Source organism: Parus major, unplaced genomic scaffold (genome assembly GCF_001522545.3).
Source record: "Parus major isolate Abel unplaced genomic scaffold, Parus_major1.1 Scaffold189, whole genome shotgun sequence".
NCBI classification, from domain to species: domain Eukaryota; kingdom Metazoa; phylum Chordata; class Aves; order Passeriformes; family Paridae; genus Parus; species Parus major.
In genome coordinates, this window is record NW_015379262.1 from 478595 (window position 1) to 496030 (window position 17436).

Genomic DNA, 17436 nt, shown 5'->3' on the forward strand with positions numbered 1-17436 from the left:
CATGGAGCAGGCAGCGCTGCTGGCTTCCCTGCAATTAAACCTGCAACTCTGGAGCAGGTCTGTGCCAGCCTGAGTCCAGCCTGTGGGGACAGGGGGGCTCTGTGTGTGTTTCCAGTGGGGTTCTCACAGCTGGAACATCACAAGCTGGAAGGGAGGAGTGAAGGCAGCTCTGGCCAGCACGGGGAGTCTGCCCTGCTCATCACAGAACCAGAATGGTTTGGGTTGGAAGGGACGTGAAAGCCCACCTCATCCCACCCCTGCCACAGCAGGTACACCTTCCACTGTCCCAGGCTGCTCCAAGCCCTGTCCAACCTGGCCTGGGACACTTCAGGGATGAAGCATCCCTGAGGCTGCTGGAGGTCCAGGAGCGTTTGGACAGCACCCCCAGGGATGCACAGGCTGGGATGTTGGGGTGTCTGTGCAGGGCCAGTGGCTGCAGTGGGTGATCCTGAGTACCTTCTAATTCAGAATGTTCTATGATTCTCTGGGCAATCTGTGCCCGTGCCTGACCACCTCTGATGAAAGAACTTCTTCCTGACATCTAATCTAAATCTCTCTTCTTTTACTTTAAACCCATTTCCCTTTGTACTATAATAAATGGGAGCAGTTTGCCAGCAAGGCAGAGGGCTTGCTTTGTGCTGTTTATGTTGAAAGAGTAGGTAATAGGAATTTAATTGCTGTTTAAATGTAGCAAACAAGAAAATGGGATTTATTTGCTCAGCTTTCATTTCTGGGAGCCTGATTTCCCCAGCGTGCACCATCACTGTATATGCCTGGACACTGAGCACCACCAGGTTCAGTTGTGGGGTTTCACTCCCAAAGGAAATTTGTGCAAAGTCTGGCCTGAGGTCAGCAGGGCTGAGCTGGCAGAGCTGCCTGTGCTGGTGGTGGCCCAGGGGTGGCACCTGGGGACGTCTGGACGAGGCACGGCACCTTCCATTGTCCCAGTGCTGTGGGCATGGACGCTGGTGCCTCAAAGAAAGGGCCCTTGGGGATCCCCAGCTTCAGGCCACAAGGTCTCATGTCTGTGTCTGCCAATGTTTGGCCTGAATCTCCACCCAGCAGCATTTTCCCACTGCTGGTGACTGGTGATGGATGGAGCAAAATGTGTGGGGTTCTCCCTGGTGCCCCTGAGCTGTGCAGGGATGCAGCAGCCCAAACCTCAGTGATTTTAACACCACTTTATTTTTTCCCCTATTTAAAATATTTCAAAAATAGATTTATTTTCCGAAACTGTTGAGAGTTGTTTCCTGAAAATGGGAAACCTGCAATCTAAATTAATACCAAATGAGACTTTTTCCTAATTCAACAAAGCAGAAAGATAAGAAATCCTATTTTCCCGGCGTTTGCAGTGTAAATATTTCCAGGCAGAACCGTGGCTAATAGAGATCAGAACAAATCTTCTATTAGAAAACAAACCCTGCTTTGCTTTTCTGGCCCTCAGCTCATGTTTGTTATATGGGATCCTGAAGGCAGATTGACAGCTTGGTTTGGATTAAAGTCAACACATGGTTGATGCCATATTTTTGATAAGGCTCAGTAGAAATCTGATTTTTTTTTTCCCGGGCTGTCTTTAGTACGTAAGCAGCAGAATTGTCCATTAGTGAGAGTATTTTCTCAGTGAAGCTATTGAGGAATTTATTTCTGGAGGCAAGATGAAATTACTTGTTTTAAAAACTCTTAAAATCCCAAGTAAAGTTGAAATCCATCAACTGGAAGCTGTAAGCTTGATGTGATCTGGGGAAACTTAAAGTTATTATTAACTGATCTAGAGAGTGGTTTCTTTAAGTAACTTTGGAAAGGCAGGGAGGAGGAGACTGGCTCATGGAGGGGGAGCAGAGCAGGTCCCTGTGCTTTACCACCAGCGCCCAGTTCCAACCAGCAGGAGCAAAAACTGCCACCATTTGCAGCTGTACGTGCTTGTGAGCTCAGGCTTCTTCATGGGAATGACAGACATTGCCACTGGCTGCTGGTTCCCTTCCTGGTGTGTCCCAAAAATGGCCTTTGGCTACCCTTGGCCCCTTGGGTACAAACAGCTGTGCACTTGTATGGTACAGATTTATCCTGTTTATAAATAGGCTTCACTCTCCAAAGCGAGCATCTTTTTGTCATTACTGTTTCTCCTAGGAAAAAAGTGGGGAAAAAATTAGAAAAATTTGGAATGGGGAGGACCAAAGGAGGAATTGCTTGCTGCCTTTCTGCCTCAGCAGCTCTGTGCTGCAAAGCTCTAGGTCTGTCCTCGCTGGAGGATGCAGAGAGCTGTTGTGGCTCATTCTGAGGCCACCTCCATGTCTGATGCCGGTGTGGAAATTTCCAAATGGGGTTGTTTTGTCAGGGTGAAATGGATTCCAGAGTTGTCTTTGGTGCTTGAAGGTAACTGGTGCTGGCAGGACCTGTTGGTGTTTGCTCAGTGCTAGAACTGGGCACTGGAAAAGCCCTGGCTAGATGGTGATGCTGAAAGCGACTGAGAAACCTGTGCCAGCTGTATATTAACCCCCTAGAAAACGCAATCAATGGAGCTGAACGTTGCCTGTATCTGCGTTCACTTGAAGCTGCCTCCAGCAGCAGGCTGTCCCCAGCCAGGGGCTCAGGTGAGCTGTGCCCAGCTCCTGGGACGTGTCATGGGCTGAGGTCCCTGTCCCCAGTGTGGGCTTCCCTGCATCCCTCCATGCCAGGAGAATCAGGGAGCTCTGGCCTTAGATGGAAAATATGTGTTTGCACAATTAGGATGGCCCCTTCTTCCCTGGGAGCAGAGTGGTTTATTGATTTCTGCGGCCCACTCACCCCCACCTATTCAGCAATAATGACCCTTCCACCCCACCTCTAAATCATCCCAGCCTGCCTCACCCGTAAGCCCTCTAATCTTTTTGGGTTGTTGTTGGTATTTATGCTCGTGGAGGTTTATGATCTGTCGGCACTGGCTGCTGAAATGCTTTATTTATCCATAGGCTGGGCCACACAGGGAGCGTCCTTATTCTGGTATCATGTTCAGGATGCTGTAGTTATGGGTTGTGTCAGCACTTCCATGCACAAACCTTGTTATTCAGGGCTTTTGCAATTCCGTGGAAAAGAAAACCAGCAGCCTGGCATGGCGAGGGGAGGCTCGGAGGCACACATGAAAGCCCAACAACCCAACAACCCACTGCCCATTTAGGATTATTAGATGGGCAGCCTCTTTCCTTGAGGAAAATTGCCAAAACCATCCTCCTCCCTGGTTGATGTTGTGCAAAGAAAATCCTTTTTTGTGTGCTTGTCTTGGGGTTGGATGGGGAGAGTGCAGTGAGGCAGGACACTGGCTGGGATCCTCTCTGGATCTTTGGGAAACAAACCTGGGGCAGAACAGAGCTGCCTTCTCCTGGAACGTGCGGGTGTGGAGGGCTCGGGAGCTGCCCAGCCCCGGCTCACAGCCCTGGGAACAGCAGGTGATGGGGTTTATAAATGTGATTTATGGCCCTGTTAGTGCAGGAGCTTGCGGGATTATAAATTATTTGGAGATTTCTTGATAATAGAGGGAGCATGGTATAAACAGGAGAGGTAATAGGGCTTGAGAATGTATTTCAAAGTGCTTTTGGGGAAGGAGAAGTTCTGTGACTGCTGGCAGGTATGGGGTGATCCTGGCTGTGCTGGGGGAAGAGCCTTTACAGACCAACCCAGCCAAGATATTTTTTATTTCTCCCTCTTAATGCTGATGGGTTTTGTGGGTGCTCCATGGGACAGTCTGGAGTAGAGTTCATAAGTTGGAGCAAAAATGCTCGTGGAGCCCTTTGGCCTGGGACAATGGGCTGGGGCTGGCATCAAGGGTGACTTGTGCAAGCAGAACTGATTGGTCCTCAGCAGGAGTAGGCAGTAGTGAAGCATTGAGGAAGCTGACAAGAAAGATGGAAAGACAATTTGCAAGGTGATGTCATACCAGGACAAAAGGGAATGGCTTCCCACTGCCAGAGAGTGGGAATATTAGATGGGATATTAGGAAAAGTACTTCCCTGGGAGAGTGGGCAGGGGACCTGGCACAGGGTGCCCAGAGCAGCTGTGGCTGCCCCTGGATCCCTGGCAGTGTCCAAGGCCAGGCTGGACATTGGGGCTAGGAGCAGTCTGGGATGGTGGAAGGTGTCCCTGCCCTGGCAGAGTGTGGTAACCAGATGATCTTCAGGGTCCCTTCCAACCCAGGCCATTCTGGGATTGGTTCCTCAGGAAGGGGACTCTGTGGCAGCAGGGTTGTCACAGAGGGAAATCAGGATGCCAAACTGCTGCTCGATCCTTTTGGTAGCAGGTAGGGCTGGTGTGAGTGGCAGGGACTCCTGAGGAGGCCCCTTCCCCTTGGCACCATTCCCACAGAGGGTCCCTGGGTGTTACCTTGTCAGAATGGGCAGGAATGGAACTGACTGGAGCTTAGCAAAAGATTTCTAGAGAAAAACTTGGTAGGTTTCTTTAAAAAAAGAGTTTTTCAAAAACTGCTTGATAGAGGAAAGTGATGTGGGCTCATTCAGTCAGGTCCCAGGCACCTCTGTGAATTGGCTTTTAGAGAAGCCACCTCTCACCTGAGGCCGGTGCTTGGGAGCTGCTGTGGGAACTGTTGTTGGCCAAGTCTGTGTTTTCTTTGCAGATGCAATGCAAGAAGGTATTTTGTGAGCCCTGCCCTGCCCTGGTGTGCACTGCTCGGCAGTTGCCGTGTTTTACCCTAGAGGGAGTTGCTTTTCTGCAGTGGGAGCAGGGATCTGTGTTCCTTGGAGGATGTCAGGGGACCAGACGAAAGGAGCTCCCAGGATAAGCACTGGATCACTGCTGAGGTGCTGCCCCTGCAAATGTTTATACTCTTATGGGGAAGTTGGTCTTTGATGACCTTCCATCTCCTGGTGGCAGGGTTTTCCTGAGTATCTCTTGGGTTTTCTGGATCTTGTGCCTTTTTTTGTGGAGGTCTTGACTGGGCTGGTGTCAAGCAGAAGAGCAGAGATGTCACCTTGAACCTGGCAAGCCCGTGCTTCAAACTGATATTTTAAGTCCTTGTGGTGAATAGCACAAGGCAGAGGCCTTTTTCCAGGTTTTAGGAAATGCCCAACCTGTTTCAGGGTTGCGGGCTCGGGGTTTCCACTCTGCCCTGCTGCTGTGGCCAAACGGGTTTGCAGCAGGAGCATCTGCCCTGGGGAGAGGGGAGAAAAGGTCAGGAGTGCTTTGAACCTGGCAGGTTTCTCAGTAATTGGACTCAGGTCTCACTTGATGAGGTGAACAAATTGCTGGGAAGTATTTTTAGTGGGGCGCTGCAGCTTTTGTCCCAGGAGCACCCCGCTGGGAGCTGAGCCCTGGTCTGCAGTGCAGCCCCAGCGCTGTGGCCACAGGGGCTCCTGCAGCCCAGGGTGAGCAGCAGAGGGTTGGGGACAGCCCTTGTGCTTGGCCCCCAGCCTGTGCCCCCCGTGCAGAGCCACCTGTGCTGGGCAAGGTTTAACTCCTGCCCAGCAGGGCAGGTCATTTTGGCAGGAGAGCTTTCTGCAGCCAGAGAAGAAGGTGTTTTTTGTTAAGGTAGCGGAGGAAGTTGTAGCGTGCCAAGCTCCCCGGCCCATGGTTTCACAGGTTGGGGCTGTTCTGCAAAACCTGTTCAGATTTCTTCGCAGTGACACCGATGCTGTGAGGAGGAACGAGGGCATGAAATGACTTCTGAGGAAGCTGGGTGCCCTGGTGGGAGCAGGGGGGAGCGGTGGCAGCAGCACGGAGCCTCACAAGGATGCGGGGTCCAGCGTGGCCCACGTGAAGTGTGAAGGACGTGGCCACGGGTCAGCGGAGCCCAGGGGACACGGATGAACACGGAAACTTCCTCTGGAGCAGAGAGAGCACCCCGTGGGGAGATGAAGTGCCAGAGCTGGAGTGGTGACATCTGTGTGGTGTCAGGTCAGCCCTTCCAGCTCTGACCTCCCTGGTGAGCCCTGGGCAGCGGCGCGGGGAGGCGGCACTTGGCCGGGTGCAGGGGAAGTCACAAGGACCACCCAGTTCTGATAAGGGCAGTTCAGAAAGGAAGGGGAAGGTTGTGAAAAGAGGGGCAAAGGGGCACAAAGGGAAGAAAAAACCCACCCCTCCGCCAAACAAAACTGAAGATCAAGACTGCTGTTAAACACACTGCCTGCGAGGGAGGTCTCACCGTGCCTTTTCTAATCTAGAGCCAGCCAGGATTGCATTAACAGCTTCAACGCAATGGAACAAATTAATCCCTGATGTAATTGAAATCGGTGAGGTCTCACAATAGGTGAGTTTGACCCAGTGGGATAGAAATAGAACAAGTATTGGAATGAAGGAGTGAAACGAAGTCACACTGTTCAGCCATTGGTATTTCATTCCTAGAAACAAAGGCCAGACAAATGCAGAGAATACATGGCTCTGCTGGGCATGGTTGAAAGCTGCTCAATAATATCAAGCTTTGAAGGGGTATTTCTGTGGGGAGAGGAAGTATATAGCAGAGATATAACAAGCATTAAAAAAGAAAAAAAAAGACAAAGAAAGAAAGGAAGAAAGAAAAAGCCCTGCTTGTTCCTTGCCCGATGGATAGTGTGGTAAAATAATGCCAGCTGTTAACTAATAACCACCATCACCATCATCACCATCAAGATACATCAGAACTGGAGAAAAATGAGAAAAAGAGTTAAGGTCTAAACTGTATTTCCAGAGACTCAAGCTGTCAAGAGCCCATGGCAAGCTGTGGCATCCTGCAGATCTCCCTCAGCTGAGGTTTGCTTTGGTCAACACAGGTAGCAGGAGCTGGTCCCACTGGGGAAGAGCTGCCTTTGGGCACTGGGAGGGGGCTCAGCCTCAGCCCCTGCAGCAGCAGGGCATGGCTCAGGGGCACGGGGGACACCGTGCAGGCAGCTGGGCTGCTGCTGCTCGTGGTGACACTGTCAGGGATGTGTCTGGGTGCTGCTGGCAGTGACCTGCTCCCAGCTGGTGCAGGGGGAGATGAGAGGTTGGGGGTGTTGGAGTCCCTCTGGGAGCTGCGTTTCAGCAGCTCTCTGGTGCTAGGCTGTGCTGTGGGCAGCGCCATCCTGCCTGCAGCTGGGCTTCTCAAAGTCCTTCATCCAGGCTGAAGCCCTGCTCTTCCCCAGGATTAACCATTTCCAGGGTGCAACAAACTTAGGATCCCACCATCTCACAAATGGTGAATTTTCACAGTTCTAGCCAATGGCTCATTCTACCATCAAAAGCAGAAACTTAGTTTTCTTGAAGGTGGTATCACCTTTCTCTAGAAAATGGTCAAATACTGACTGATGTGCCATAAAACATTCATTTCCTCAAGCTCTCAGGTTCCAATTTCTTGGCACACCCTCCAGCCTCCCTTCTGGTTTCATACCAGGCTCAGCAATGCTGTGCCTGCCATCCCAAGGCCAACAGATGCGTTGCTTTTGCTGTGGTGTATGGCTTGCACAGCTGGCAGGGCCATGGAAGTGCTGGAAGTGTGGCTGAGTGATGGCTGCAGTTCTCAGAGATTGTGTGCTTCTGAGGGAGCAGGGCTCTGCCACTGCCTGAGGAGATTCAGTCTGTCTCTCTGAATGCACAGGGCAGCTCTCTGGAGGAAAGGGGGCTTTGCTTGCAGAGCAGTTTTTGGATCCAAGTATGTGTCACCTCACGGAGCTTGTCCCCTTTTCTGAGTCCTGGAAATGTGTTCTCTTTGGGTCTTATTTAACATTTCTGAAATCCACAGGGACAGGCAGGCCTAACCCCCTCATCTCCCCACTTCCTTCTCCTTTTCCAGCTTTCTCACCAAAAAGAAATACCAAAGAGCATTTCAAGTGGAATTCTTTGTAAATGCCATTGGTAGAGTTTTTTGTGGAATCCCATGTCTGATCACCTTGAACAACCACTTCCACAGTGCTCCATGCCCTTTCTCACAGACCATCCCAAAGGTGCACAGTCATCTTCCATGGTGACATCTCCCATGGCTTAGAATGCAGGTTAAATTTTTGGTTATTTATTTTTAAAGAAAAATCCCTATTTTTCCATGTCAGGAAGAAACAAACACCAAAGCAAAGCTCTAAGTTCTGTTATTTGGAAAGGCTTAGCTCCATTTGTGCAATTCTGGCACTGTTGCACCATAGCCTCCCTCCCATTGGACGTCCAGAGCTTCACTCCAAATCAGGGATATTCTCAGAGCTAGCCAGCTATTGGTTTTTTCCAGGCACAGAGCTCTTAGCAGCTTCTCTCAAGAAAATAATTTCCGTGGGTGGCTTTTTCCTCCTTACTAAACATCAATTAATGCAAAACCAGCACAGTGCCATCTCTGCATATCTGAGCATGGAGCTGCTTTTCCAAACATGTTCCTAAACCCAGAGAAGGGACCACGCCCAAGCCGTGCTCATCCACTCCTGTCTGGCCCTGGACTAGGCTCTGTGACACGAAGGTAACAACATCCTGGTGTTGTTGGATGGACTTTGCAGTTAAATGGAGGAAAAATTAGTGCTTTGTGTTTCACTGTGGCTGCTATGGGGAGCTAGCAAATCCTTTGCATACAGGAATTTTGCCAAAGTCATAGAAGCAAAGTGGTTTGTTACTTGCCTTTGAGGGCTTGGGAGAGATCTGTCTTGGATATCCTCTTGTTGACCTTATCGAGTTAACTTTCATGTGTTTAGAAGGTCATGGAGAAAATCATTAATATTAGGTTGATTTGATGGCTGAAAGGTAATAAGTATTTCCTGCTTATCAGATGGGGTTTGAGAGGACTCTGAATAGCTTGATTTGTTTATCTTTTGCAATCGGTACAGCCCTTAGTGAGAGGGATTTTGTATTCCTGCTTCAGCTGGTGGAATGACACAGGGCTTGTTTTCCACTGAGTGCTCCACAGCACAAATAGCAAAACACCAGGAAACTGTGAAGTCCAGCTCCCAGCTAACTTGGCCATGCTGTGGGCCTTGGACATCTCATGCTGTAACGCTTTATGACATGAACAATAACAGATTAACATCCCCTGTTACTGGAAAGCTCGAAATAGAAAATGCGAAGTGCGTGGAGGTTGGTTGGGTGGAAAGCCAAATCCTGTAAACGTGGCTTGGCACAGCCAGGGTTTCATTGACCTTGGTGGGGCTGGGAGTGCTCCATTCACAGGAGGCATCTGTGAGTGCAGAGATGGGGCAGGAGCCTGTGCAGGGCTGACATCACAGTGCTGCTCTTGGAGGCTTTTGCCGTTCCTGAGCTTTTCTTGGATTAATGCGCAGTGAAACCTTAGGCTGCATCAGCAAAATGGTCTTTCCCTCACCCTCCATCTGGGATTTAACAAAGAGGGGAGTCATTCTTTAAGCTGAAGGATCATTGTAAAGCCATTTAAAATGAAATCCAGTCTTACTTGAGAATCATTTGGCAAAAAAGCACATGAAAATCTCCCGTTGTGGACTCGTTAGAAGACAGACGTCGTTTCTGGTTCCTTTGGCTGTTGGGAAAGGAGGTAGGACTGAATGTTCCACCTTGAATGGTTGGGCAAGGACAACAGATGAGGGAGAGCAGCTTCTTTTCAGGAGGGAGGCATTTCTGTTGCTTCTAGGGCTTGAGGTGATGGTTGTTTTTAAAATAAATGCTGTTAATGCTTCCTTAAACTCTGGATAGCCAACGGTATTTGTAGCCGTATATTATCATCGAAAGGTGTGGTGACAAATAAATAAGGAATGGATAAAGGGCTGATGGAAAAGAAAAAGAGAGGAAGTGTGAAAATGAAACCAAATTCAGTGCTCTGATTTGACAACTGGGCTTTTGCAGGTTATAAATTATTGCCAAAGAATGAGATGGAGTTACACTAAACCACACTCCTGAGATGCTGAAACCAGCATGCACAGACAGCAGACAGATGCCCAAACCAGCTGGACAGATGCCAGAACCCATCCCCAGGCCCCTGGAGGAGTCCTGTGTCCCACAGAGCTACTCAGGAGCTGGAAGGTGCAAGCAGCCCTTCCCTTCAAGGACCTGTTGTGTGCAGCTCTGGACCCAGGGTCTGTTTGCTGCCTACAAGGAGGTGTGGATGGTCTGGCTGAAAGGCAAAGAAGGGCTCTCACACTGTGTGAGATATGTTTGTGTGCAGTGACAGCATTTCTACAGTGAAAACAAAAAAGGAAAACTTGCTTTGGTGAACAGGAATGAAAACCCTTTGGTTTAAGGGACTTAGAGACATTTCTGCATTGAAGTGTGTTTGGGGGTGGATGTACTTGGTTTCAGGTGACCTCCCTAACTGAGTGTTGGCAATCAGTTGCCAAAGGAGACATATGTTATTAATTTTTATGAGATTTATAGAAGAGTCTCTCTTATGGTATATATACATGGACTTCCTTATCTCAGAGGGGCTTGCTGCTCAAGGGAGTGTACCTTGTAGGGGAGGGGTCCTGTGAGAGTGGATTTTAGCAATGATCAAACGGGTTTTATCTCATGAAACGATCACTGCATGAAATTTTATTTTGGTGTATTGATATTCTCTGCTGCAGGCCAGATGCAGCCCAGGCTGGCACGCTTAATTCCCTTTGGCCACCCTCCAGCAGAGCATCCTGTTTTCACAGGGTGGTTAAGTGTGAGCTTATCTTTAAGCAGGCGGCGAAATCCGGGTGGTTTCACTGCTGCTCTGACCACGGCTTCTGGCCAGGGGACAGCTCAGCTGCCAGGGGAACCTGGAGCTCCTCCAGGATCCCTGCCCTGGGACAGAACTGGGCCCTTCCTGGGGAAGAGGTGGAGTGATGCACACTGGGCTGGGTGCATTTGGGGTCAGCATCACCTGCTGGTTCTGCATCAGCTACTTCAGGCCTTGGCTGAGGGTGATGCCAGCCAGCTCCTTGGACGGGGCAGGAGGAGATGTCACCCCCTGTGCTGCTGGTGCCCTTCTTACAAAGTCAAGGGGCTCTCAATTAGCTGATCTTAGGCAGGACAGTGGTGACAAAGGTACACAGGTGTGTCAGTGACAAGTTGGAGCTGAGTACTGTGCAGGATGCTCCGTGGGTGCTCCTGAGGCACTGTAGCCACAGGCTGGGGCCTCTGCTGTGCAAGTCCTCCAGAGACAATTAGAAGAGAATTAGAACATGTTTTGGGAAACAGATTGCATTTTCTGTTGGGAGTTTCCAAAAAAGCAAAGCAACCTGCCCTTCCCCCCACTTCAAATCCCACCTGTTTTGGTTTTTTTCCTAGAAAAATGTGAAATTCATTAATGTGTGGTGAAAGCAATGTTAACGACGTCATCTTGACTTAAAATCTGTTTTAAATCTTAAAATGATGGAGCCAGAATTTTAGCTGCAAATAGCCTTGCCTTGTGGGCACAAGGCAGACTCAGTGTGACTGGAACATCTCTGGGTTTGGTAGTATAGCATCCTTTGCAACTATGACATTTGAAAAGAAAGCAAGAAAAGACACAGCAAGGAGAAAAAGAAATTAATATGATTTCTGTCAAAAACCAAGCCCTGTGTGCTGTGCTCAGGTGTAGCTGTGGTGCCTGGGGAGTGCAGGGCAAGCAGAGCCCAGTTCTGTGCTGGGCAGAGCTCTGCTAGCATCCTGCTGAGGCCACCTTGCCATGCCCTGTGCCCAGGGGTGCTCCTCCTGCCACATCCCCAGTGCTGAGTCACAGCTCCTGGCTCTTTTCTGACAGTGGGAAATGCTGTGACCCCTGTCCCTGTCCTCTGACACTGCTGTGAATGTCCCAGCACTGCCCTGAGCCTCCCTCGCCCAGCCTGTGCCTTCAGCTCCCTACGGGCTTCTGACAGCAAAATCAGAGTTAAATCACCCTCTTCTCAAAATGTCAAATACCAAAATCCAGATTTTGGGAACAGCACCGCAGGCAATCCCGCAGCATCACTGGGAAGCTCATGGCTGTTGAGCCTGGGCTTTGGCTCAGGGCACTTTCTGGAGCTCTGGTGCTCAGCAGCACTGCCTGCCTGAGGTTTTCTTCCTGCTGCAGGCCTGGGTGTCCCCTAGATAATATAACCTAGATATCTAGGTTATCCCTAGATAATTGGGAATGCTGCAGAGTTCTGCTGAGATTTGGACTTTCAGGCTTCACAGTATTTGCTGGTATGAGATGGTGTGCAGGAGGCTGAAGTGGGGCTCTTTGCTGTGTTGTGGCCACTTTCTGTATATGTTTCAGTCTGGGGTGGATCTGAACAAGGATTTATTGACTTTTTCTCATTTTCATTGCCAGTTCCCTCCCCACTCTGCTACATCAGAACACTTTTTCTTCAGGCCATGTTTCTAAGTCCTTTATTGTCCTGTAAAGGGAGTCTGCCACCAAAATGTTGCTCATCTGTGAGTTTGGAGTGGACAGTGTGGATGCTGTGGTGCAAATGCTCCACAGGTCACAGATGGACAGATTGTGGAACAATTTTTGGGCTTTGCTGTTTGGGTGTGAAGAGCTTTTTGGGTGCACGCTGCCCAGTGTCCCCCTTGGGAGGGCACCTTGAGAGCATTGGTGTTATCAGGTCCTCTGACCTCAGGCAAGCCAGGTCAACTCTTTGGAAGGAAAAATGGGACTCCTGTTTTGATATTTCTTGGGAATACTTAAAATAGGAAATGAAAGAAAAAGTTTATGGTAATGTTTGAAGCCGTGGTGAACTCTGGTTAATTTAGTCCCTTGGCCAGAACAAACAGATGAGGTGGCTGAGGCTGTCAGACCCCTGCTGACCACAGCCACTGGTGGAAAAGCTGGTTTGACTCTCACCACTCCTCGTGATCTCTCCCCAAGGGAGCTGTCCCATGCCCTGTCAAGATGGACAGAAGCACATCCATGGATGGTGACCACATCATGGCTTCACGGCAGAGCAGAGCTGTAGAATGGACAAGTGACACTTCTGTTGTAGTGGGTTTTATGTGAAGTTCAAGTCCAGCCTGCTAAGGGCAGCACAAAGAGTTTTTTCCCTTGACTTCTCCCTGCAGTTAACCCAGAGAATCAGTGCAGTGCTGCTGCACCAAATCTCTGGGAAGGGGCTGGCTGTCCCCACTCTCCAGTCTGTGCCTATGTAACCTGGTAGAGGCTGTGCATATGCAGTGGAGAGCCTGAATTATGGTCAGTGGGGCTGACCAGGAGGATTAAATCAAAGCAAGGACGAGCAGAAGTTTTTCAAAAACGCCCAGTTTGATTGTAACCCCCCAGGTTTGGTTTACTGAGGAGTCAGCTCTGGGTGGCATTACAGAGTGCCTGACACCACTGCCAAGTGAAGGGCAGCCCAAGCTGAGCCCCCAGTGCCAGTGCCCTTGGCAGGCTGATGTGCAGCCCCTCTGCCCCCAAGCCTTGCTGTGCTCACAGTTTGTTCTGTTCTGTTCTGTTCTCTCCCCACCTGTCCCAGATGTTTGCTGCTGAAGAGAATGTGGATTTTCGGATACACGTGGAGAACCAGACGCGGGCGAGGGACGACGTGAGCAGGAAGCAGCTTCGGCTCTACCAGCTCTACAGCAGGACAAGTGGGAAACACATCCAAGTGCTCGGCAGGAGGATCAGTGCCAAAGGAGAAGACGGAGATAAATATGGTAAGAATATTTACTGGGATCCCCCAGACTTCAGGTCAAAGGCTTTAATCCAGGGTGTTGTGCTAAGAATATCTTGGGAGAAAAATAATAAGAGCAATAAAAACCAAAATAAGAGGAAAAAACTCTTTCCAGGTAAAGAACATGAGATTTGGTTTGCTGGCACTGCCTCCGAGCTGCAGGCAGTTCCCACGGTCCTGCCATGCCCCTATTTATTAGTGTATGGTTGGAGAGAAGAATGTCTTTCTGCCCAAGCCATGAGCTCACTGTGTGTTTACTGCAATTCATAAATGACACCTAAATTGGTGGTTGGGGAAGCCTTTTCCCCATGAACTCTTGGGCCTGTGGTTGAGTGAATCCAGTGTTTGAATGAAGCACTCCCATCTTCTCAGGTAGTGGGATGTTTGGTTTGAACTGAAAGTAGACTAGGAGAGCTTTGAGAGTACCTTGGAGCTCAAGCTGAGTCTCTGAGTGTGTGGATCTTGCAGGAAAAACAATGCTTACCCTATGCTAGCAGTGCATCCAACGATTCTTCTTGAGATTTTCACACAAGCAACATGCTGGAAATGCTGCTGGAGGCTGGGCTATGCAAAATACTGTAATTCTGATTCATTTGGAGATGGTTTCTGCTGAGATGCTTTTTCTCTCGTTGGCTGTTGGGAGGGTTTTAGGGCTGTTGAGAGCACTGGTCCTGTTGGTGTTTGGGATGCACATTCCCGTGCTGCTGCAGAGATGTGTGAGAGTTTGCTGGCTCGGCCAGCACGTGGGATTGTCTGGTGCAGCACTGCTGAGGTGGAGCTGAGCTCCGAGGAGGGCAGCTCAGCATCTGGGAGCGGTTGTTCCCTCAGGAAGCTCCAGGACAGATGAGGCACATGCTGAGGGCAGCTGCTGCCACTGCCGGTGCGAGTGCAGGAGCAGGAGCAGCATCAGCTGTGCCACGGGAAGCGACAGCCAGCGAGCACCTGGCAGGTAGGAAGTGACCCCAAGGCATTGTGTGGGGTCAGCCCTTCTCTCAGAAAGAGCCCTGCCCTGAGGTCTCATCAGCCTTGTCCTTTGTCATTCCCAAATTTCCAGATATTATAGGAGTGAAAAGTGCCTCTTGGCTGCTAATTATTGTGTCATTTTATGGCATTCGTGCTCCTGAGCTCTGATATGGAGACGAGTCTCTGGGCCCGGGGACGGCTCCTGCCCGCGGAGGCTGTCAGGTGCCGTGATGGAGTTTTCCTCCCGGTGAAAGAATGAGGCATTTACAGTGGGTGCAGCAGGGAAACGTTCCCGGGAGCAGCTGACAAGTGCTAATTTATGTGTCAAAGCCCATCTTGTCCCCTTCATACATATGCAATCGTGTCTGAACAACAAACCCGCGTGCGGGAGTGAGTCCATGGCCGAGAGCGGTGCTGCCATGGCAGAGCCCGAGATTCCTGGACCAGAGCTCCTCCATCCCTGCCTGCCTCCAAACCCTGCCCCTCCATCCCTGCCTGTCTCCAAACCCTGCCCCTCCATCCCTGCCTGTCTCCAAACGCTGCTCCTCCATCCCTGCCTGTCTCCAAACCCTGCCCCTCCATCCCTGCCTGCCTCCAAACCCTACTCCTGCATCCCTGCCTGTCTCCAAATCCCTCTCCCGGCTGCCGGAGCGCTCGGTTTTTCTGCCTGCACCCCCAGACCCGCCCGGCCCCGGCCCCGGAGCCTCCTCAGCAGACGCGCCGAGGCTGCGGAGCCTTCTGGCCCCCAGCGCAGTGAAAGGTTATGGAAATCGGCTCCGGTCCTGCTTGGCACGGAGCCCTGGGAGCATGATAATCGGGGAGACAGTGAGGTGGGACTCGACGGGCCGGGATGGGACCACGCAAAGCTCCTGTCTGGGATAACGGAGGGGGGAGAGACGTCGGAGTTACTGGAGTGAGAACCATCTGTGTTCCAGCCCAACCTGGACACAAAGGCAATGACACAAGGCTCATTATGTGCCGGGAACCCCTCCCCCTGAGGCATTATTATGGAGTAACCTTTGATCAAGACCAGAGAGAGGCTTAAACCGGGTCTGGGGATCTCAACAGTTGCGAACTTTTGATCCACATCTCCGTCTTGCCGGTCGGGTGTGCGTCTGGAGGAGTACACCTCTCCTCCCGGGCAGCAGATGGCCGAGTGTCCCCAGCCCTTCCCGTGCCCTTCCCGTGCCCTTCCCGTGCCCTTCCCGTGCCCTTCCCGTGCCCTTCCCGTGCCGGTCCCTGCCTGCCCCGGCCCGGCCGTGCTGCTCGCTGCCTAAAGGCTGCGGCTGGGGAAGGCTGCGGGAGGACAAGCACGTCTGAGAAATGCCTGAGCAAAGGCAAGAGACGTGGGGAAAGGTGCCCGTGAGATTGCTCCAGCCGTGAATTCTCTCAACAGCCCGGTGCAGAAGGTGACATCAGGCAAGGGACACGCCGGTCGGGGTTCGGGTGGGAAGCTCTGTCGGGACGAAGGTCTCTGGTGCTCATCACCACCCCATTAGCACCAGCTCGTTGCAAGAAGAGCAGAGCAAATAACGTTTTAGCGCCTCTTTCCCGTCTTCCCTTACACCCACGACAGTGTCCAGATTTTTTTTTTATTTTTTTTTTTCACCTATCCAACTTCCAAATGGGAGGGTTGTCCTGCCTTTGAAGGGAAGTTACTTTTATTGCAAGGTTTATTGACTTCTGTGAAACTTCTCACCTCTTGGCACAGAGAAAACCCAGAAGAGAGGGGAGGGAGGTGGCAGGTCTCGGGCAGGGAACGGCGCTTTCCAAGCAGCCACCGCAGGTACAGCAGGATGAGCAGCCAGCCCTGCCTGGGGGAGGGATGCTGCTGCAGGGCTGGGGATCCGGCCAGAGAAATCCCCCTGGACTCTTTTATTCAGGTGTGCAAACGCCACGCTCTGCAATGCAGAATTCTGCTGCCGTCATCATTCCGGTGTGTAATTTTTGGTTTATGCATTCTTTGGGGCCAAGACCTGGCCCCGTGTGTCAGATTATTAAATGGCAAATTAAATCAGTTAATAGAATTAATTGAGTCGATGTAATCCTTCTAATCAGATGGATTTGATCCCTTCTCAGATGAATTATAATCCATTAACAGATAAGTCAATTATTGGACTAAATTAAATCTAATAATAATGCCTGCTGCTTACAGCAACACTAATTAATCTAAATACTTACCTATCTCCCAAGGTTGTTTTTTTTTTTAAAGGCTTAATTGATGTTCCTAAAGTGCTCTGAGATCTTTAGATAACAGATGATCTATGTGAGCAAAATATTATCTCTTAACAGACTATAAACTAATTAAAGGACTGATCTATTTGCAAATTGCATTTTTACTTTAATCTCTTCAACCTATTCAGAAGGAATTTGCACTGGCCCAGAAAAACAATATTCCTATTATAATCTTATTATTACTTTACGGGTTCCTAAGTGGTCCTTTCATTCAGAAAATGAAAGGGTGAAGGAGAAAAAACAACCATTAAAGTGCCTACAAAAAAAAAAAAAGAAAGAAAAAAAAAAGAAGAAAAGGACCTGGAACCTTTATTTTCTACCTCCGATAAATGGTACAGATAGGGAAGAGAGGGATCAGTGACCTGAAACCTTAGATCCTTTCATTTATTTTCATTTCACAAAAGGCAGAAGACATTCTATCCTGTTTGCTCACGATCTGTGTATCCGGCGCAGTTGGGCAGACAGAGCTCTCTTGGTTGGGTGAAGGCATTTTTGCCTCATTTGTATTTCACAGCCATGGGGGTTTTGGTTTAATTTGTCCCCAGCTCGTGCTGTCCTGCGGGGCACAGAGCAGTGATAGGCACGAGTGCCGAGCTGGGAGAGTGCTCTGCTGCTCTCCGGAGCGTTCCGGGCTCTGTTCTGTCCACGGGCCCGCTCCAGCGAGCTTCCACTGCCCCTCGGGAGCTCAGAAACCTGGGGATGATAAACCTGCCACTGCTCAGAAACCTGGGGATGACAAACCTGCCACTGCTCAGAAACCTGGGGATGA

General features: G+C 50.3%; 1 protein-coding gene across 3 annotated transcripts in view; it reads left to right on the top strand.

Annotated features, from left to right (window-relative positions):
- Positions 1–17436, top strand: part of FGF18 (fibroblast growth factor 18) — a 74531-nt gene that overhangs the window by 19837 nt on the left and 37258 nt on the right. For all 3 annotated transcript variants that reach the window (XM_015615600.3, XM_015615601.3, XM_015615602.3), the window contains one exon: positions 13272–13452. In XM_015615600.3, coding sequence (XP_015471086.1) covers positions 13272–13452 — 181 coding nt within the window. The remainder of the gene's footprint in view (positions 1–13271; positions 13453–17436) is intronic.